The 22544-nt window shown below is 42.3% G+C and overlaps 1 protein-coding gene across 3 annotated transcripts in view; it reads left to right on the top strand.

The window, feature by feature from the left end:
• Positions 1-22544, top strand: part of unc5cb (unc-5 netrin receptor Cb) — a 146048-nt gene that overhangs the window by 107173 nt on the left and 16331 nt on the right. For 2 of the 3 annotated variants that reach the window (XM_050052913.1, XM_050052915.1), the window contains exons 5-10: positions 5643-5823; positions 9711-9878; positions 10151-10315; positions 14107-14163; positions 17059-17250; positions 19513-19875. In XM_050052913.1, coding sequence (XP_049908870.1) covers positions 5643-5823; positions 9711-9878; positions 10151-10315; positions 14107-14163; positions 17059-17250; positions 19513-19875 — 1126 coding nt within the window. The remainder of the gene's footprint in view (positions 1-5642; positions 5824-9710; positions 9879-10150; positions 10316-14106; positions 14164-17058; positions 17251-19512; positions 19876-22544) is intronic. The other variant, XM_050052914.1, reaches the window with a different exon arrangement.

Here is a 22544-nt window from a genome sequence, read left to right as displayed (position 1 = left end):
ACCTAACCATGTACTTTTTTCCCAAGTAACAAATAATATGCATGAAAAAATATATAAGAAAATATACATACGAACCACCCACCCCAAAGCCTTAGCACACTCATCGGCATAAATGTGCTTGATCATATGCAGTGGACACAGCTTTTTAAAACAAGACTAAACTCAACAGATAAACCATCAAAAACAAGAAAGCACAAAACAAATACATATTTTTGTCAATTTAAAGACTAAGACACTAAATAGAAATCACGAAAATGCAACTTCATGGAACCCCAAAAATGATTAAGTATTTGCCCAATTTTTTAACATAAACACCCAGGCTTCCAAACCCTTTATAGGACATACTTCTGAATGTAGCCTCTCATGCCATTTATACATTCTTGGACTGAAGGCACCCCATCGGTCTTCCATCCCCTGACAAGAATCTGTCTGCCCATCATACTTGTTTGGGCCCAACTTCTACTGTGTTTGTCTTCTGCCAATAACCTAACCAAGTACTCGTGTTGGCTGTACTTAAAAAGGAAGTAAACCACCGTTGTACATTTCCTGTGACATACAAGTTTATTTTGAAAAGACAGTATGCGTGTCACAAGCGGAAATTGACATGCCATTATCCAGCATCTAAAACTGATGATACCTAGGTATCTAGAGCATCTAGAGCGTATCCAGAGCCTGGTATTTGAAGAGTGATAGCGAAATGTTTATGGTGTTTCAGCATCCTGTTTTAACGTAAATTACATCTCTTCTACGTTGTATAGCACCTCCATTGACAGATCTCTTTTTCTAATGTGTCTTTATTATTTTCTCAGTATCCTACAGTATTTCCTGATCTGTTGTGTATTCCAGAGCTCAAAAGATGAAGAAGCTGTCTCTTCTCAGTCAGATGTCTTTCTTGTTTGTTTACCTCTCACTTTAGTCTTTCCCTTTCCCTACTCACTCATTGAGACTCTCCACCTCTTCCAGACAAATTCACCTTTTTGTAACCTTTCTCCTCCATTCCTGTCTTGATTCTGTCTTGTCCCTCCTCACGCCTCAGTGATGATGTATTATATATATTTTGGCACACTAGTGACCGTCCTCCTCCTCCTGCACATCACCTACTCTCCTTCTCACTCATCTATCTCCCCAGTCTCATGCCCACTGGCCTTTCTTTTTATCTGTCTTCCTCTCTAGGTTTAAATTTCTGTTATACCATCTTTCTCTGTCTGTCTCTCTCTGTCACTTGGCTGTCTCCAACTAGACAGGAAGACTCCCTCTCTTTATGACAGCTGACATGTGGCAATTTCCCTTCGTTAATGACAAGAAATGTGCCAATTACCTCTCCGGATGTTTCACTGCCAATCAGATGCTAACGAGCTGCTAGTGTGTGTGTGTATTTGCATGTGTGTGTGCAAGTTTGTGTATGTTTGTGTGCATGTTTGAGTCTGCTGGCATGAGGAAAACTTGGACAAGTGCTATAAGAAACCTAATCTTCTGCAGAAGTTTAACCATTTGAAATCTTTTCACAAGTGCCGTGTAGAGACTGGCTTACCTTTTCATCTCTGGTTTTATTAATGAGTCCTAATTATAGTCGGTACAGAATAAATGATGGCTGAACTGTTGCTCACTTTTGCTCTCTCACACACACGTTCCCACTTCTGACATGAGTTTCCACCACTTTCTATCCCTTGTCACTCTGTCTCCCTCCCACCCCTCCATCTGCGCTGAAAAGCTCTTTTGTTCAATTTTTAATTACCTTCTCATATAAAAGTGCTCTTGACATCTGAACGCAGCACGTTTGAAGAGGCTGCCTCTGTGATTGGTGCAAAATTAGATAACCACCTCTTTATATCAGCTGTCAATCTCTATTCGAAGAATAGACCTTTTACTTACCAAAGGCCTGTGCTCTGTGCACACAGATGTGAGCCCTAATTAACAAAATATTTATGATGGCAACAAAACCCCTCGTTTCTCTTGTTTGCATCATCTTTATTTGTTTTATTGGACTTGTGTTCCCTCACTTTTCATCATGACATAGTGAACAAAGGACAAGCAAAATGGCAATGGGATCACTGTCAAATCTTTGTTCTCAAAACACAGGAGCCCTTCTCTCCGCTAATGTTTGTCGTATTTGTTATTTTTCCTTCAGTATTAAAGATTAATGGTGATGTTGTAACACAAAAACAAACACACACACACAAATCTTCATAACCTTTATTCAATAAATAGATGATGCATTTAGCCTCCCTGTAATCTATAATGGCGTGGTGGTAACAGTGCATCATCGCTTTCATTAGAGTGAATACAGAGATCAAATATCCAATATGAGTTGTTTACCTCATTTCTAATGTATACTGTCTTTCAAAACAGGAACTTTATATTTTCAGTGTTGAAACCTCAGGGAGGAAGTGTCACCAGAAGCTCCAGTTTAGTGAGTAATTAGGAAATTGTTGTGGTGCTTCAATCCTGAAAGTCATGACAGATGTCCAACTGCCACCTCACCAGATGTCAATGCAGATTTGTTGCAATAAAATTAAAACAGAAGCCAACTTGATAGCACAACACTTAAATGCCTAACACACCTCTCATATATGGACAGACTTTGCAATAAAATCCTTGAGCAATCATTAAAAATGCTTTATATTCGTAATTTAAAAAGAGACAAGGTTTTTTTTACATTAACTTATCATTATGAAGTAAATGTTGATTGCACAATGTAATGGCCATTGACTAATGGCACCATCAGTGTTTGCCTTGGTTCTCTAAAAGACTCGCTTTCATTATGCAATGTTGTCTACCATCAGGTACAATCTCCTGTGAAAATGAAGGATCAGTTTACGGCCCAACCACTGTGCAACAAAAACAGGAAGATGATAGTGCTTTTGTTTTCCCAGGTAGCTAACAGTAGCTTGTGGGTGAAGATTCTCAGTCATCCAGGTCATGGAAATCCTAAGTGCTATATCGTAGGCAACTGGACTTGCTCGAGTTTCTTGAAGATGTAGCACTGGTCATCCAAGAGGCTTCTTCGGTTCTAATGGACTGGTGCAGAGTCATAGGCTTTAAACCCTGTGTGGTTATACCAGTCCTTTAGAGCTAAAGAAGCCTCTTGGATGGCTTCTTGAGGTGAAACGTCTTCAAGAAACTCAAGCAAGCCCAGTTGCCTACGACATAGCACTTAGGATTACTATTACCTGTATAACTGACAATCTACACCAACATGGGGAAGAATGCCCTTCGACTGGTACAGGAAAACTAAAGACCATCTCACACCCACACAGAGTTTAAAGCCTGCGACTCCGCACTAGTCCATTAGAGCCGAAGAAGCCTCTTGGTTGAGAGGTGAAACGTCTTCAAGAAACTCAAGCAAGTCCCATTTCCTACGATATAGCACTTAGGACTAACAGTAGCTTTCACCAGACACCACAGAGTTTCAGTGTAAGTTTTTTGCACTTACTATTCCCAGTAGCGCAAATGGTAGACAGTGGAACAACCAAAGTAACTGTGGAAACTGGTAGTTGCTAGGGTGTGAGGAAAATGGAAGGCAATTCAATTGTCTTTGCAACAGCAGCACCGACAATAATACCACTTGAAATCTCTGAAGGGGAAAATGTTGAAAGGTTGCCTTTTTACACTTTAAACCAAGCTGAAGCATTATTTGCACCATCCTTTGTACTGAATGTAGGTTTAAGTTCAAATAACAAGAAAGACTGACGCCTAAGAATTGACATTATCATGAGAATGACGATTGTCAATTTTGTGCAATTTTCTCACAAAGACTTCTTTTACTGCCTAAATGGTGCTATAGCGGTACTTCCAACACATGCCCCATTAACATAGATTAGATAGTTTGTTCCTTGTGTCCTCATGCTGCAGCTCTCATTGAATTGTGTAATAATAAAGCTGCTTTCATTAGGCTTCCAGTTACAAATTAAATGAAATCTGCAATGGCTAAACATGCGTTTCCTTCCTGTGTGGCGAGAGTTACTCATGCTGAAGCATCATTTTGAGGAATGAGGACGATATCTATGAACAGTCTCTGACAGATCTTCTGTACATCACAGCTGATGTCATGCAGCATTTTATTGCACTGTGTGAGAGAGAGGTTTAATTCCGGTTAGTAGAAGGCTTGTGAGGGAATCCTATCCTTCCTGGCACCATGAGATTGATTCAGTAATACATGTTTATGGAGGAAAACACTCATAAGCGCCAAATCAGTTGAGAATTTACATCGCGCTTACAGAGGTTTACCGTAAAGCTCCGCTGATATTAAGTTTGCATCCAGTGTTTGTTCAGATGTACGTTTGTCGTAGGGATAGGCAGTGGAGGGTATATGCAGGTATCTCTTTTTCTAACCATTTACATCATACCCACCTTTCAGTGAAAACACAACTGGAATATATGGGAGAGTATGCCTAGTGCTCCTACCTTATTAACTACCGATATACCTCTGGGGATAGATGTCTTATGGGCTGAAGGATATACAATAAGTGATGTATGCATTGGTTTTAAGGAGAGCTGGGTTGGAAATAATTATGTAGTGTCGAAAATATTTTCTTCTCAGCCTCTCCAGTCTGTTCCCACTGGATAAGTGAGCAGGCAGCTGAGGTGTGACGCTGATGGCATCTTTGATAACTGTCATCTCAAGCTAACGCAGATAGCAGTGAAGCTGGTGATGCATGTAACTCAGTGCATGTCACAATCAGCCCATCTTCTCCTTTGACAAAGTTCTAACAATGCTGGTCGTACAACAATGGCCGATGTGTTGTGTTGTACATCTCTGCACCAGTACAAACCGTTTCTGTGTTGTTTCTCAAGAGATCTGACAACAACAGTTAGCCCACACGATGTTTTGTCCTGGCAGGCCTTATATCAGGTTATTGCCCCACTTTTTTTGGAGATACTTTATCTCTCAGGAGAAAGACCCCTTTTATAAACATCCTACTTATCTTTGCCTGCACTGCTCCTTTGGGTCTTATCTCTTATCATGCCCTGCTCCTCGTGGGATATCACAATACACAGGAAGTCAGCTATTTGCCAGGCCTCCTCAACACTGGACAGCTCCTTTGAAGAAAACCACAGAAGCAGCAAATATTTTTGAATCAAAGTGGCGGCAGTGTGAGGCGGCACGTGTTATTCTTTTCGAAAGCTTCCAGACCTTTACACCTCGTGAAGAGAAAAAGGATTTTAGTGATTTACAGACAAATAAAGGCTCTAAATGGTCCCCTGTTCTGTGATAGTGCCAGGAGTTCGATATCAGTATCATTTAGAGAAATGAAACTCATAAGGAAAGGTCAGAGAGACTCTCAGCTTTAGGAATGGTGAAGAGTTTTCTTTTCTCTGCTGTCTGACAATTCTGCTGTTACTGTAGTGCTTTGTTCTAGGGGGAGAATAAAAAGAGCATGATAGCTATTGACTTTTTGTAGCAGGACCTCAGAGACGTAAACAATTGTGCTCTAATCCTGGCGCTCACTGCTGTTTGAGAGGTTAGTCGGAGACAAGAAAAACTATAGCTGTTTAAATGCTTTGCTGTGATTTTTCCACAATTTAATGAGGTCAACCTGTCTTATATCTTCTCTCCGCGTCTGTTAAAAAGAACTTTCTGTTGTCTCCGAGCTGTCTGTCTTTTATCTCTTTTTGTTCATCTTGTGCTGCCTTCTTTTCAGGTGGAGTGGTTAAAGAACGAGGAAGTTATTGATCCTGCGGATGACAGAAACTTCTACATCACCATCGACCACAACCTGATCATCAAACAGGCCCGCCTTTCCGACACTGCCAACTACACCTGCGTCGCCAAGAACATCGTGGCCAAGAGACGCAGCACCACCGCCACAGTTATCGTCTATGGTAAGCCACTGTGTTAACACTGAACACAGTCAATGGGATCCAGCATTAGGGTCACATCTCCTGACCTGTACTCATCCTCCTTACCGGCCACACGATGCATCAGTAAAGTCAGACGCTAGTGAAAAGGAAAAGTGTTGAACACCTGTAAGAAAGCAGCTCAACTCAAAATAAATTTCAAAGTCACTCTGCATAAAGCAAATCCCTCCCTCTCCCGCGGCATGTAACATTCGCTCATTTTGTTCCTGCCGGAAGGTGTGCAAAGAATGGAAGATTAGTGATTTTCTGAACTGTAAGCGAGGTGCTGATGTGGCTGAGCCATACTTAAAGAGACCCCTGCTGTGGTATCACACAGACTCACCTACTGTTTCCCTAACATCAGCTAACGTGACTGTTACTGCACAGCACGGCTGTGAAGCTGGAACTTCAACGGCTGCTGGAGGCCGTGCCTTTTCAGACTAAATGAAGAGGTGTTGCATGCGCATAGATGGGTACACTCAGAAGACAAGGGTTAGATGGATAGAGAAGTATAGGAAAGAGCAAAGGTAGATAGAAAAGTAAGAAGGAGCATAGGGACGGGGGTTTAGGGAGGGTAAAGGCTTCATTGGGGTCATCAGGTGGGTACCACAACACCTCCAGAGGGCTCATTGGCAAACCTGGCATCCCAGGTGTGACCCCCTCTGCTTTTACTCCCTCTTATCCTGCTGCCGCGAGTGGTATTTTGGGTCTTTCCTCTTAATCCATAGCCACCGGCTTGCCTGTTTGTCTGTGCCAGAGAAGGCTTTAGTAAAAGTACAGATATCTTACCAGAAAATGACTTTTGGCAGAAGATAAAGTCACCGATTAGAATCTTACCTGAGTAAAAGTCTTTAAGTATTTGATATTTACTGTTCTTAAATATGAAAAGTAATTTTATGATAATAAATGTATTTAAGTATTGAAAGTAAAAGTACAAGTGCTGTTCATAAAAAAGCAAGAAGTTAGAATTTTGAGAATTATGAAGTGTATTTCTTCTTAATATATTTGCCACATTAAAAGTGGAGCATGCATTACACTTAAAGAAAAAAAGAGAAGTCTTTTTCACATTTGAAAGGGTTAAAATAACAAACCAGTTTTTCCTTCTCTGCCATTCCCTCATTTATCTGTCTGTCCCTTCCTCCCTTCTTCCTTCCTCCCTTTCTTCCCTGTTCTATTGTATGTAACGAAGATGCTTAGTGGCTATGTGTTGGAGTAAAAGTATACATTTTATTCAAGAAATGTAGTGGACACTGGTTGGTAAATAGGCATGTATCCAGTAGAGATGCACCGATCCAGCTTTTTCAGTTTCAATACTGATCCCAATGCTGTGGCTTTGAGTATCAGCCGATACCCGATACCAATCCGATACCATGGTTGACCTACAAAGCTATATACCTTTACATGTAGAACAGAAAAGACTAGAGGCATCAGGCATGGATGACTACACAGTTCTTTCCTAAGATAAAATGAAACAAGATGAAACAGATTAATGCAATGATTATTTATTTTTAATAAAAATAAACAATTGTGCAACAGCAGTTGAAATCGTGTGAAATCCCTCCACAGAGCAGATTCTCTCCTTCGCTCCATGACGTATGACGTAGCTCGCGTCGCAATAGGTTTAAAGGGAAAGGATCGCCTCAGGTATAGGTTGCATTTTCCGATACCCGATCCATCTAATTTGTTGATATCGGGGCCGATATTCGATCCAGATATCGGATTGGTGCATCCCTAGTATCCAGCTTGGTCCAGCTACGGGGTCCAGATTTCTTCTTGGTCATTAGTTCAAGGTCCACACTGTTTATTATATTCAGCGTCATACTTGCATGGCCATGTTGTTGAGTTAGTTTGCTGCCTCTGTTACGTAGCTGTCCGTCGGTCACTCACTCTACAGCAGGACATGGCACTTCAAAATAAAAGCTCTGTGCCAGAAATTCACTGTACTCTAAAATATAGTGTGTTTGTTACAAACTTGATATATTTGAGTCACTTGCGGTTCATTCAGAATGATCTCGTGACCCACTTTTAGACGGCAACACACCAGTTGGAAACTTCTGGCTTAAACCAAGACAGCAAACACTTTGTTGCCTCCACATCCAGCAGCTTTACTTCTTACATCACTGTTTACCAAAGGAAACCTATTCATATGCTGAAGCTGTGGTAATTTGCTTCAGTTTTGCTCAGGCCTCCTCTTCAAGTTTGGATTCAACACAATACCTTTTATCTCAGTAAAATGTACTGAAACAAACCTTGTTGCGAAACAAAAGAGTAATTTCTTTTTTGGCCAGTAAAACAGTTCTTGGCTGGTGGATTTTCTTTCATCCACCAGGCTCCTCAGCCAGTGAGTATTGTTATTTGTTCAAAAAAAGTTTTGGTGTGTTTTATGCATGTTTAAAATCCCGAGGGCTTTGGTTAAAGAAGGTCCTATGTGGGCACTTTTTGTGACATAATAACAGCTTGTGAGAATTTTCTTATCTTGGATAAATTATAGACCAACATAAATGCTCATAATGATAGCCTCTGAATCCGCGACAACGCCTGACAAAGTGCAGTGAGAAACAAAAAAAGAAAGAGAAAAGAAATCCAAATCCCAAACTTGAAAACAAAATACCTACCTAACGAACAAATAATCCAAGTAGTCAAATATTTGGGTTCAGCTCTGCTATATTTTCCTCATCACTTTTTGCCATCTCATGAACACACAAAACATTTTTGGCTAGTAGGGATCAATGTTAGGGTGATGTAGAGACACAAATTGTAAATCTAAGACAGCAGATTTCAAGGGTCGTTGTCTGCGCGAGGCTTTCCTGTCACTTACGCAGTCTATTACGACTAAGTGTTGAAAAACTGCTTTGATGGCAGCTCATCCTTGAGAGAAAGTACAACAAGCTCCTGCGTCTCTTAGTGCTGTCCTTGCTTTTTTTACTCAGAATGGGATACTTGCACATTAAAGCACAGTCTTGCTATATGAGAAAGTGCAAATACTCCCACGTAAAGCAGCATGAGTAACCCAAAGGATAAGGGAGACTTGTGTCTGATACCAGTGATGAAAAAGTGAGAAGGACAGGCAATCTGTTTTTAGCCCAGTGGTTTCCAGCCCAACCCATTACAAGGACACTGGAAACAGGAGCATGAGCTGGCAACAAAGGATAAAAAAAAAGGGTAGCAAGAATGAGAAAAAGAGGCAGAGAGGAGATAGATCCGTAATCCATGGAGGAAAGAAAGCAGACAGTAAAGAAATGTGGAGCTTTGGCAGTCTTCCCCTAGAGTCCAATATTTTGGGCTTCTCTCATAAGCATGTCACATTTGAAAGTCAGAGGCTCCAAGGGGCCCAGTTTCACCATCTCAAATGCCACAGACTTGTTCTCAGCCACAAGCCCTGGTGTCACTCTGCACTGGATTTAGCCGCTGACAGAGATGGATGAGAGAGGGAAGAGAGGCATTAGGAGGAATCAGTGAATGGAAAATTCAGTAATCTGACCAGAATTTACTGTCTGGCTGCATCGCAAAGTAACGACTCGAGATTTCAGGGTCAAAAACACAAAAAGTCTATATATAGATTTACAATGGGTAATGTATCGAGGTGTCCAAGGCTTGAGGGATTCCAGTTAATGGGGCAGACACACTGAGGACAAATGTAATCATGCCCAAATGTAATGTTTTTTCTGTATCTTCCTGTGCTTTTACTGCATTTTTATTTTTGTCTTTTATTTTGTCTTATCTTATACCTATTTCCATTCACCCTAACTGATGCATTCTACTTGTTTTATGTCCTTTTGTAAATCACCTTTTAACTTGCTTTTGAAAATGCACTTTAAATCTAAGGATGAAGTGCATGATCTTTCAACATGTTTTATTGCCATGTATTCCAGTGAATGGTGGTTGGTCCACATGGACAGAGTGGTCAGTGTGCAACAGCCGCTGTGGCCGTGGTTACCAGAAACGCACACGCAGCTGCACCAACCCAGCCCCACTCAACGGCGGTGCCATCTGTGAAGGGCAAGGCATCCAGAAGCTGGCGTGTAATCCTCTCTGCCCAGGTATGGCATCAAATTACAATACACCCACTTAGCAGTGGGTGGAAAGGGTATAGGTGCACAAAAAACGAAATACATAAAATATGATACGACTCTGTGTTTGCATATTTCGCTCTGTTTGTGCCTCCACCCTTACGCGTGTGTCTCTCTCCCACATATCTCTCGCTGTCTCAATCATGGATCCGCTCACCCACTCATGCACTCGTTTGTCTTCATCTTCTTCATTCGCCATTTCGTTCACCCTACCCTCGTCTGTCCTGTGTGTTGTGTGGTAGTGGATGGCCTGTGGACAGAGTGGAGTAAGTGGTCCACCTGTGGGACAGAGTGCACCCATTGGAGGAGGAGGGAATGCAGCGCTCCAGCGCCCAAAAACGGGGGGAAGGACTGTGAGGGCATGGTGCTCCAGTCCAAGAACTGCACCGATGGGATGTGCATGCAGAGTGAGTACCCGACTAATCCTCTGCTACTCTCTCTGACCTGCCAACCAAAGAAATTTCTTCACCCTTTGACCATGAGTTTCACTCTGCTCTTTCATCAACACGCTGTGTTTCACATCCCCACATAACACTCTCACCCTGTCTCTCACTCACTCCGTTTCACTTCGCTCATACATAAACAATAAGACATGCTAAAATGCCTTTTTCTCTGTCTTCTGCTCTCAATCTCTTTATTTGCACATTCATAATACACAAAAGCTGTTGGATAAGAGTGGCATAAAAGCAGAAACCACAGCACATCTTTTCTCTCTGTTGCAAATATAAGTATATGGTAAAAAAAGGACTTGGCCACATGGGGAAGCCTCTAAGTAATTATCCTTGTCACAGGCTAAGCATTTGGGAGTTATATTTAAAATAATAATAAGTGATTATATTGTAATTACATAAGAGGGGTCACATCTACCAGACTTCTTTGATTACTACCTTAATTTAAAATCCCTGGATTCTTTAGGTCCAATGAGAGGAAACATGAGGCCACAAAGTGGCACAAGTGTAGACTCGCTCCTATTCCTGAGCTGCCAATTACATGTGTTGGAAAGTGAGCAAGTATTGTACATAATAATCTAGTATTACAATGATTTCAAGAGATCCAGGATGCGCCTGCATTTCTTTCTCATAAATCACAATTCTTCAATTGGGTTTGTTGTTTTGTTGCTAACACAAAAAAGGCCACAGCCAGTTTGTGGTGCAGCCAGATATTTTTCCGCAGGCAGCAAATTGTTTTCTGCTTCTCTTTATTCCAGCAAGTTAAAAACAGCCACGCAGTTTAGTTTAGCCAAAAAATCTGCTCCCTCTCCCTTATGATACATTCACAGTTTGGAGTCGTGCTGCAGTTGCTTCAGTGCTCTTGTGTGTGTGTGTGTGTTTACTGCAGGCATAAGACGCTATCCAGGGTAAAATATTTGATACCTTGAACTTCATCTACTATAACAATCTTCTTTTCTGTGCATATAATGACAAGAGAAAGAGGATAGGATCCAAGTAGTTGGAACAACTGAACAGTAACTGAGTTAAACTCTGTGTCTGGTTTAATAAAAATCCTCTCCAATAAACATCTTTGAAGGTGTTAGACCCACACACTGTCACAGATGCCTCCGTCATGTGTATAACCTACTACAGATGGTGATGGTGACACTAATAATATAACAGAAGCTCGGCTGCTGGATGTCTAGAATTTGATACAGCTGGCCGACGCCGTGTGCAGCTGATTTGAGAGTTTGCCTCACTATAGGGTTGTAAACTGCTACCTGCAGTATGGTGTCGACATGATGTACCATAGGTTATGGTTGACATCACATTGGCGGCCAATATGCATCTTTAGGCGCACTGGATGATGGATCTGCACGTCTCCATCCGAAGGGAAACATGGTGTACTGTAGGTCTGTATGTATGGAGGAGTGACAGGAAACTATGACTTCAGTGGTTTCATTTAACGTTAGCATCAGAGGAGTGCATTAGCTGATTTTATAGCCAAGGTCATATGTCTACTGTGTATAGAAACATCAGGGAGCAATCTACAAGAAAATCCACTCTTATTTGTGTTATTCATCTTATTTTATTTCCCTCTGCGGCACAACATACGTTCACCCCACACTCCCCCTCCCCACCGCACGCCCTCTGCAACTCAGCCTATCTCAGAAGCATTAGTTCTCGGTAGATTGATGGCCAGTTTGCAGAGAATATAAAGCCATAATGATATAGATTTAGGATCATTTCAGGGATTGATTTTTTTGGAAGCTAAGAGGGTGAAGCCACTTATGTCAATGCTAATGACCATTTCCACTAGCATTTAGGAGAACGGCCCATTATCTAAAAGCTCACATTATGGCAAATATGATTGGGAATGGAAGTTGTGTGCAATCTGAACTCACCTCGGACCGCTGATCTGCTCCCTCCAGTGCAGGGCTGGGATCTGGGCAAACACGTGTCTGTGGATTCCGTTGCAGCTTGATCTTATTTTCTGTTGTTTGAATTTATTTAAATCATTTCCATTGCAATCCATCGCAGGAATCTGGCATAGGAACTCGATACGAGCGGTGCTGGAAATAGAACTCGGGATGCTCGGCCTCCATTGCTGCACAGAAACACAACTGACCTGAGTCAGAAAAGGAGAAAGTTGTGTTATAATTTACTTTGCAGCTTGTTTATCACATTTAGAGTGTCGGGGAGTTTGGAGGTTGGAGTTAACAAAGTTACGCATCTACAGATTGATCTGGAGAGGTTGCACTCTGTCTCTTCAGATGGAACTTCCCAACTCTAATACAAGTATAGTTTTCACAGTTCACTGTGAATGACCTGTCTTAATATCTGTTTTGCGCTCCCTCTGTGCTCTGTCTTCCTTGATTCTGATTCCAACCTTTGGTAACCCTCCTCTCAGACATGACATTTTCTTGACATATTGATGTGGAGAGAGGGGAGCGCATACTCCAGCAAGGGCAAATGCTTTATTGCTATCAAACACCAGAGACTGGAAAATCCTAACTCTAAGGTTCACTTTCAGCTCTCCAAGAACACGAGGTTATTTACACTACAGCGAGAAGTTTTGATGAAATGTAAACATCTTTAATCATCAATTTCAGCGAATGTAGATTCAGCACCAAGAGGCACAAGCAAAAATTAACCTTTAGCTACTCGGACGATGACATCAGTTTTGCCAGACGACAGTATCCTTCTCCGAGGTTGGAAATCTGCCACGTTCAGGGAAGTAATGGCTGAAACACAGACAGTGATTTCCTGTACCGTGAGTCCCCCCTCCCTCCCCAGCTCTATGTTGTCAGTAAGGAATAATCTTTGTCTCTCTGGGGCTCTGAGGTTTCCTTTGGAGCCCACCCACTGGAGCATGCTTTTACTCTGGCTACACTGTAGACTGACGGATGAATAGAAACTCTACAGGATGGGTTCAAATGGGCCATCAGTTAGACTGACCCTGACAGTCACCTCCCCCTGCTCCAGCCCGGCCTACCCGTTGCCTGATTACATGAACACACCAGCCCCATCTATCAAGCCATTGATTTTCCTGTCGGTCCACTTGTCTGCCTGTGGCTCTCTCCCTCTCCAATAAGGACTTCATTGTTTGTATAGTTGTTTATGGATGTCCCAGGGAGGCTGAATATTATGTGCACTAGCGCTCTATCCCTGGCTGCCATCCGACGCTTCTTTTCCTCTTCCCATCAACATGTAACCTGTCCGCAACATCCAACAGACCAGCCGGGGCCCGAAAACCATCTGCGTTGAAGATTTTCCCCCAATTCTCCGTCCTTCAACCTTCCTCCATTTCCTGCTTTGCTAACATAATGGTTCCTTTTATCCCATGCACTAACCTCTCCATCCACCTACCAGTGACAGATGCAAGGCTGTTGGTTCTATCGACTCGGTTGGAGCCCACACTTTATCAGGCCCTCCATTCCCCCCCTCACCTGCCAGCATCCGTCCTGCTGCTGCTAAGGCACTAAGCCCAGTTGATGGATCACGCCACTCCCTCACAGAACCTCCATGTTCCCCCCTTTACTCCTCTCATCCATCTCTATACTCTGTACACAGATCTGGAGAGGAGGGGCCAAATCAAGAAAGATCGCTTCCCCGTGTCATCACTCCTACTCATGAGTTTGTTGCTGTCTCATTTGTTGAGTTTGTTTTTCTGTTGGCTTAAATTTGATTTTCATCACCCCCCCCCCCCGTTCTCCGTGCCTCCCCTGCTCTCTCTCTCCCACCCACATTCCCTTCCTCTCTTCAAGGTTCCTTATATCAGAAGTCCTCTGAGGCAAAAGACAGGAGTGATTTGGGAAATTCATGTGAGTTATTGTTTTTTTGTTTGTTTGTTTTTTTCATTTATTTTTGTTAACATTATTTCTTCATTCATTCACATGTCTGTCTCTGTCTCTAACTGTCATTGGCGGGTTGTGCAGGAATTTGCTGTCACAGTCCCAGAAAAAAAATCATAGGAAATATTCAGTTTTTGGGAAACAGCAATAAATAGTATTTTTGGACTGAAAACATCAAACAAAAGAAGAACGTGTTTGCCATTGTTCTTTCATGTCCAGCTATCTTTCATTACTGCTACTCTGTGTTTTTACTTGCAGATAACCACCTCAGGACATTTCCCTTTTTGATTTCCGCTCTGTCCTTCCTCATAATGCATCTCTGCTAGCCAGCTGCCTGTTTACTTGCCATGTTCCTATCGTCTAACTCAGAGCTGACAGTGTCCTTTACCCTGTTGCTCCTCATACCCCTCAGCCCGACACGTTGCCTTGCTGTGAGCTCCGGCACCAGCTCTGGCAAAGAATTTAACCCACTGCGTCTTCCTCAGTGTATGATCTCTAATATTTTTCCTCTCTGTATCTCACCCTCCCCCTGTAAATCGCTGCGTCCTCACAGAGAATGAAGTGTTCAATAATCCCTTTCATTTCCATTTTCTTGTACTTTTCCCTTTCCGACAATGGCTCATGTTCAAAGGGATGTATTAATCTAAGTGATACATTTTAATGCGTACACTTAGCAGGTTGCTGCCTTTATCATCAAAGCGTGGATGGAAGATTGTTCGACTGAGGGGATATATGTTAAATAACTGCGGGGAAGCTTGGCAGAGGAAGCACAGTGAAATTACATTTTCAGACTTTCATCATTGGCTCTCTGCTCTGTTTTCTGTTCGTGTCTGTGCTGGAAGAAGGATTAGAGGCCGAACATATATGAGGGTGTCTTGACACTCCTCTTTAATGTGATGTCTCAGTTAAGGATGAATAGATAGTGCGAGGCCACACATGTCCTTTCTGGAGACGGAGGGCAATGAAGTAGTCCCCAGGTTCTTTAACTGTGGGTATTCAGTACATCTTAACCTAAAGAATCTACTTCTTTTCGTAATCACTGTGACTGAAAGGGAATGCCTTGGTGAAGGTCATACGCAATTTCATTCCCACTGTTGCATGAAATGTAATGGATTTTAAACAGACTAAGCACATGAAATGTGTGCTTGTTTAATTAGATTTAAAGCTCCATTTATCCATATAAATAAACAGCAAGTCATAACCAGAGAAGAAGTAGCTACGCACTTTCACTCTTGGAGACCAAGGTTGTGCTAAAAACACACAACCTATGGCTGTCACTTGTCACAAAAACACTCCCTTCTCTTGCTTGTCTCCCTAGTCTCCTTCTTTGTGCAAGAGAACACAAGAGACACAGATTGAGTGCCATCTGCATCCCTGAGACACATGAGGCTAATTTACACAAATGCTCGGCATCATGCATGCCCTGACGGCGCCGTGCATGGATCTGTGGCTGATGCTGCCATCTACTGGTGCAGATTCCGTGACATTTGCATACTCAGATTATCTCAAAAACAGAAATGTCTCTCTTCTAAAAAATAACTTTACTCTCTTATAAATAAGAATGCATTTATACGCTTTGGTCTTTTTGCCAAGCCCCCCCCTGACATTTACAATGTGTATTCATACGTTGAACAATGCACACACACACACACACACAGGCTCACACATGCCTTCTGGCATTTCGCTGCCTCTAAAGAAGAGTTTCTACCCATTTGTCAACTTGGTGACAGTGAAGGACATTCTTTAGCAAACACTACAGAGAGTTCAGACTGTCAGTAGGCATCCATTAAAAGGTCTGATCGGTAATGAGTGCCTGTCTGAGTCTGCGTTCCCAACAGCCACTATATCCATGCCAGGCCTGCTAATCACAGAGGTTCCTCCAGCTGGAAAGTGGACAGAAAGACTCTGGGAGGGAGACAGAGATGAAAGACAATTTGAGAAATGCAAGCTATGTCTAGATCTTATCTGCAGTGTGTAAGAACAAAGACAGAGACAGACTCTGAACTCCAACACAGAACACAGTAATTTGAAGATGAAAACATCTATATCTCCGTCTTCAGAACTTTTGATCTCACTTCTGAGCCTGCTTGTTAGGACAGTGTGTCATTGGGTTGCACTGGAGCAGCCTTCCCTATTAATTGTGCCGCTGTGCACAGAGTTTATCATTATTATATTTATTTTCTTGTTTCTAATTAACTTGATGATGCCTGGTATGCAACCCCGTCTGACACACAACACAGAATCCCCTCCTGTAGGAAAAATGAATGTGTGACTTTGTAAAATCACCGGACATTATCAACATGGGCACACATGTCATGACTCTTGCATATATTTAGCAGATATCGTTATGAGTCAGAGATATTTTTGTGCCCTTTACTGTATAAAAGCAACCAAACTTGAATGTAAGATGGCAAAGCTGGAAGAAGAAGAACACTTAAAGTTGTGCGTCAGTCTCCACGGTACATGCAGCGTCCCTTTACACCTTTGACAATTAAGAGTGTCCTATATTATTTAATCAACACCCAGATTATTTGCCACAGCGGGCCAGCTTTAACCACACACACACACACACACACACACACACACACATAAAGACAGGAGACATACTGTATGCATTTATTTCCCTGTAGATGGTTATTAATATCCGGCTCAATCTTAAACCAGGATATTAGTCTGCTGATAATGGCTTCATCACAACTCCTGCATGCTGAGAAAGAAAGCTGTTGATGTGAACTTATGAGATCTTAAAAGACCATTTTTCTTTCTGTCTTTTGTCTCTTGTCCCCAACTCCCCTCCACCTCCTCCTCCTCCTCCTCCCCCTCCTCCCCCTACTCCCCCTCCTCCTCCTCCTCCTCCTCCTCCAGTGGCCCCCAGTACAGACGATGTAGCGCTGTATGTGGGTATCGTCATAGCGGTGATCATGTGCCTGGTGATCTCTGTCGTCGTGGCGCTCTTCATCTACAGGAAGAACCACCGCGACTTCGACTCTGACATCATCGATTCCTCCGCCCTCAACGGAGGCTTCCAGCCAGTCAGCATCAAGACTGCCCGCAAAGGTGGGGCACAAGATATATATATATGAGTGTTTGTTTTTGTGTGTGTTTGCCTGCATGCACATGCTTTATGTCTTGTTTTCTGATACAAACATGATTTCCTGCCTTTTACATCACCTGTGAGTGAGCTAAGGAACGTCAGTTGGCATTAGGGCAGGGGCGTAGGACTCATGTAAGGAGGACCCACAAAGTTACTTTAATGGACAGCCATGGATGTGGGGAGGAGCCCATTTGAGAATGTCTGTGTACAGGGTCCCAAATTTTGTGCTACGCCCCTGTAACAGGATTACATATAATTTTAATTTTCTGATACTTGTGACGAGTAAGATAGTTGAGTTTCAGCACAGATACCAAAATGTTAGCAAAGATATTATTTAAATCAGTAAATATCTGATTGAAGCACGAGTAAACAAGACAACAAATCTGATTTGATCAGGCATTTGCTTCTAGCTTTTGACACTTGACAGCTGTCGATACCAAAAATAAAAGTAATGTGTTTTAATTCCCTGCATTAGTCACCACACCTGTGATTTCAGGCATTAGAAACCGCTTGCATGAGCAACCAATAGCATTAACCTGCCGAGATATATTTGACTCAGCCGCTCTGGCAGCGCATGTGTGTTGGTGATGATGTGGATGTAAATGTGCCCTTTTGACTGTAGCTGAGCAGAGAGCTTGAGAGAGAGACACAGACAGCGTGTTTGTGCGGGCGAGCTGATGAAACTATTAAAATGCTTGTCGTTGTGATGGGAGGCCAAACTATGCCCCTTCATTAAGGCGTAATAAGGCCAGTCTGCATGTCGCATTTTAAACGCTAATTAGATTTGGGCTGGTGACGCACGACTTGAAAGGAAGACCGCGGAGGTGAGGACAGGTGGCAGTGAGCTGGACAAAAAGAGCATAATGTTAAAGGATGTAATTACATAAGCTGGTTTAGCTGATCCATAACAATTAAATAAGCTTATCTGATTGGTCTCAGATGGATACTGAATGTGATGTGTCCAAGTCCCACAAAAGCATTAGATTTTCCTTTCATGAAATATGTTTAAGAATATTTATAAAATAATTAGTCTGTCTTTACAGTTATACTTCATAATTACATTGATGTTTGCCTCTGGCTGTCCACATCAGTACATGTCTGAACAAGATGACTGAAGACAGGATCTGATGGTGATAGATAAACAAATCAGAACCAGTCTGCACTGACTGATGCTGTCAGCAAAATAATATTACTTTATTTAGAGCTGGAGAAAATCAAATAACACAATACTTCTTCCAAATATCCTGATAGCAATATTGCAGTGTTTGGTGTTTTCACAAAATATTTATACAGTGAGATTTTTGATAATCATCAGTAATGCTGAAATAATAACAAGGTGGTGAAGCCAAATAATAAACCAGCTAGAACAGTCTGGTAGGTTCAGGAAATTATATCACTTTATTGTCATGCAGCCTTTAAAACCAGGAGGAAAAAAAACATTTACGACATATTAACATATCCAAAATTTAAGATAATATCTAGTCTCATATCACAATATTAGTTTGAGCCATTTCTTAACTAGTGTGCTGCTCAACAAATACACAAAAAAGGCTTTTTGTTTGAAAAAAAACAAAAACAAAACTGTAACCTAAGTTTTCTTTGCATTAAATGAATAAAATATAAATCTAAAAATATGTTTTATAAAGATCAATAAACACAAATACTACTACAGCTACTGCACAACTCCCCAAAACAAGAAAGAAAAAGAAAGTCATGGCAATAAATCACTATTCTGGCAATCTCTCGTCTTATTTGAACAACTTTTGTGACCCACAGTGACATCTGTATCATGTAGAAACTTGGTGTTGTTAGAAAACAGAGAGGGGTCAGAGGTAGTTGAGAAGCTGGAGGACAGAGAGCTCCCACTGCCATCGCTCCACCCACTCAGCCCAGCTATTGAACATTCATCCTTGTACCTACTGGGTAAACTGAGTGTTAGTGATGCCATCTGTTACTCATGAATCACAGCTGCGCCTATAACTTCTCTGACTGAGTAATGTTTCTTGGTGGTGAAGTGGACTTCCCTAATGAGCGAAAAACAAATGAGTAAAGCCAGGCAGCAGTCTTGCTGATTGCTGCCAACACTTCATTACCTCGTGGCTATTTTGGTTTCAAGTTAGTTTCTCACCAGTTCTCACAGTTGGAAAGAGTATATGAAGACCACAAAACTTCCCTTGAGAAATTTACTTCGCTTGACTGATGTCACTTTCTTTTCTTTTTTCCAGCTGATCTCCTAACAGCACCCCCTGACTTGACTTCAGCGGCCGCCATGTACCGCGGCCCCGTCTACGCCCTCCACGATGTGGCTGACAAAATCCCTATGACCAATTCCCCTCTGCTGGACCCTCTTCCCAACCTGAAGATTAAGGTGTACAACTCCTCAGGCTTAGTGACCCCACAGGATGACCTGGGTGGGGAATTTTCCTCGAAACTGTCGCCTAAGCTACCGCACTGCCTCCTGGACAACAGTGACAGCACGATGGGCCGTCGCACACAGACCCAGACATTGCTTCGCACCAGGGATCCATCCTGCACCGCACTGGGCTCCTTCAGCTCCCAGGGGGGACACCTCATCGTGCCCAACTCAGGTACTGTTGCAGAAAATGAGAGGAAATGTTTTCAGTTTCGAGTGTTTTCATCTGTGATTCAGTACATGTTCACGTTTAACCAGGCAAAATCGGTTGCATATTTCAAAATATGCAGAAATAAATACAGTATAAGAAAGATTTAAATGAGCTCTCGTCTCTGAAGGAGGGCTCTGCAAGTTCCAGCAAATTCATCTTAAAACTCATTAGTTGTCTTTTGTCTGTTTTGATTGGAGCTGCGTGTTTTCATCTACCCAGTGGCTCTCCTTTCAGGTGCTTTATGAGCTATCATCAGCGTTTAGCAGAAGTACCTCCGTTTGTGTGTGTGTGTGTGTGTGTGTGCGTGCGTGTGAGAACATGAATATGTGTGCGTGTGCACATATTTGCATACTGAAAGGATTAACTCCTCTCCACAGTATAACCTGACCTGGAAAATAGATCATCCATCAGCTCTTCCCTCTGTGCTCTGAGGAGGCCACTTTTTATTCATTCATAATAGGTGATGACAGTGATGATGTTCTCAACTGTTTCCCCTCCAAGATTCCATGAAATGAGCACCTGAAACTCCAGACTATTTCTTGGTTGAGCACAGTAACCTGGTATCTACGCTGTTTGCCTGGTGTCCTCATGGTGCCGCAAGACTCCAGGAAGTCACTGCGCCCGGCCAAGAAAGACGCAACTGGTCATTTTTTTACTTGGTTTTTCTATGGATTGAACAAACAAGTTATAACATGTTAGTTTTGTAAGTTACAAGCTAGTCTCAGTCTTTGCACTCAAGTCCCAACTCAAGTCAGTCAGGTCCCAAGCGGAGTTCCAAGCCCTAAACTTTGAGTTACAAGTACGTAACAAGTCACAATGCACACCTCTGGGTGTGTGGGTGTGTCTGTTCCACGTTTTTCTCCTCACTGACTTGGTCAATCCATGTGAAATTTGGCACTGTGGTAGAGGGTCATGGGAAGATGCGAATGAAACAATATTACATCAATTGGCCAAAGGGGGGCGCTATAGCAACCGATTGAAATTGCAAACTTTGAATGGGCATATCTCATGCCCTGTATATCGTAGAGACATGAAACTTTGCACAGAGATGCATGTTTTGCATACTGCAATTTGTTTTTTGTTGACCACAGAGCATTTTTCTTCGGCAATACATTTCTCTTTGATATAATTTTTTCCGGGTGGTGCTTACTAACGTCACGTCAGTTCTTCATGGTTCTCTTATGCAACTTGATTGTATGATGTTGGATTGGTTCAGACAAAGTGGATCTGGGGATTTAGGTTTCGACTTGCTGGGAATGATGGTGTTAATGTTTGTTGATTCAGGAAATGAAGGGAATGAATTGATTCATGACAAACCTTTTGGAAAAGGTACTTTTTTTTATCTTTGGGCTTGGAAAAAGGTATCAAGTACTTCCTAGTCAAGACACCAAGTCCAAGTGAAGTCATGAGTCATTGGCGTTAAAGTCATAGCTGAGTTGCAAGTCTTTCTGATTTTGTCAAGTCTGAAGTCATCAAGTTTGTGACTCAAGTCCGACACAAATCCAAGTCTGTAACTTGAGTCTACACCTCTGTTATTCAGCGAGCTTTACAGGTGATAGTTGGTGGATTTTGTCAGGCTAGCTGTTTTCCCTTGTCTCTATGCTAAGCTAAGCTAGCCAGCTGCTGGCTGTAGCATCATATTCAGTGGACAGATATAAGAGTGATATCAACCTTCTTATAAACTCTCAAAGACACTGTTATAAATCTTTGAAAATGCTCACCGAACTGGCCTGAAATACAGTATAACTTGTCTTCCAGATGTACACCATCTGAGCTGCCTCTATTATACCTCACCACCTTTACCAGGATAACCTTTACACACACAGATGTGACCTTGAAATAATATGCTAAACCATATGCAACCCATCAGCGTGTTGACTGCTCACAGTATGACAAGGGTTGATGGATACCTAAGGTGTAAGCACTAGAGGTACTGACGTGGAGGTATACTGTTTCAGGCAGCTTACATTAGCCATGCTGTCCTCACTTCAAACACATGTGGGCTGTTTGTAACATGCCACAGATGCATGTTGACAGGCATAGACAAACTAGCAGAGACATTAAAGGATACACCGACTTCTCAAGTTTCTTAAGTTTTCCTCTTTTCGTTTTGATTCCTGTAAAAATGTCCTGAGCTGCTAGTTGTGCTCAGCCACCTCATCATGTTACATAGGCAGAGGGAGAGGAAAGAGCACATTTGATATTTGATCTGTTCGTGTGTCGGGGTAATGAAATATTTTGTGGCATCGTCAGTGTGGCTGTTTGGTATTTTGCATCTTAAAAATGCATTTCCCCATCTCTTTGAAGCTTTGCTGTGAGGGAGAGTGGCAGTGTGCGAGACGTCCCTGTGGCAGAGTTGTGATTGCCTTGCTAGCTAGCAAGAGAAGCTGTCTGTCACCTTCTGAAAAGTTCAGTACAAGGACATGGGAAATCAATGAGCTATCTGAGAAACCCCTCCAGAGAGGGAAAGAGTGTGTTTCTGTGTGTTTCTGTGTGTTTCTGTGTGTGCTTGTGCATGAGGGAGTGTTGGGAGGGGGTAGGGTCCTAAAAAATACATCGGACAGGACATCGTATCAAATCAATCTGAGATGGAAAAATGTAAATCATGCTGGCTGCAGCAATATGAGAATGCT

The sequence above is a fragment of the Epinephelus moara genome, chromosome 9, assembly GCF_006386435.1.
Source record: "Epinephelus moara isolate mb chromosome 9, YSFRI_EMoa_1.0, whole genome shotgun sequence".
In the NCBI taxonomy this organism is placed as follows: domain Eukaryota; kingdom Metazoa; phylum Chordata; class Actinopteri; order Perciformes; family Serranidae; genus Epinephelus; species Epinephelus moara.
Note: the sequence above shows the minus strand (reverse complement) of the source record. Positions and strands in the feature narration are given on the sequence as shown.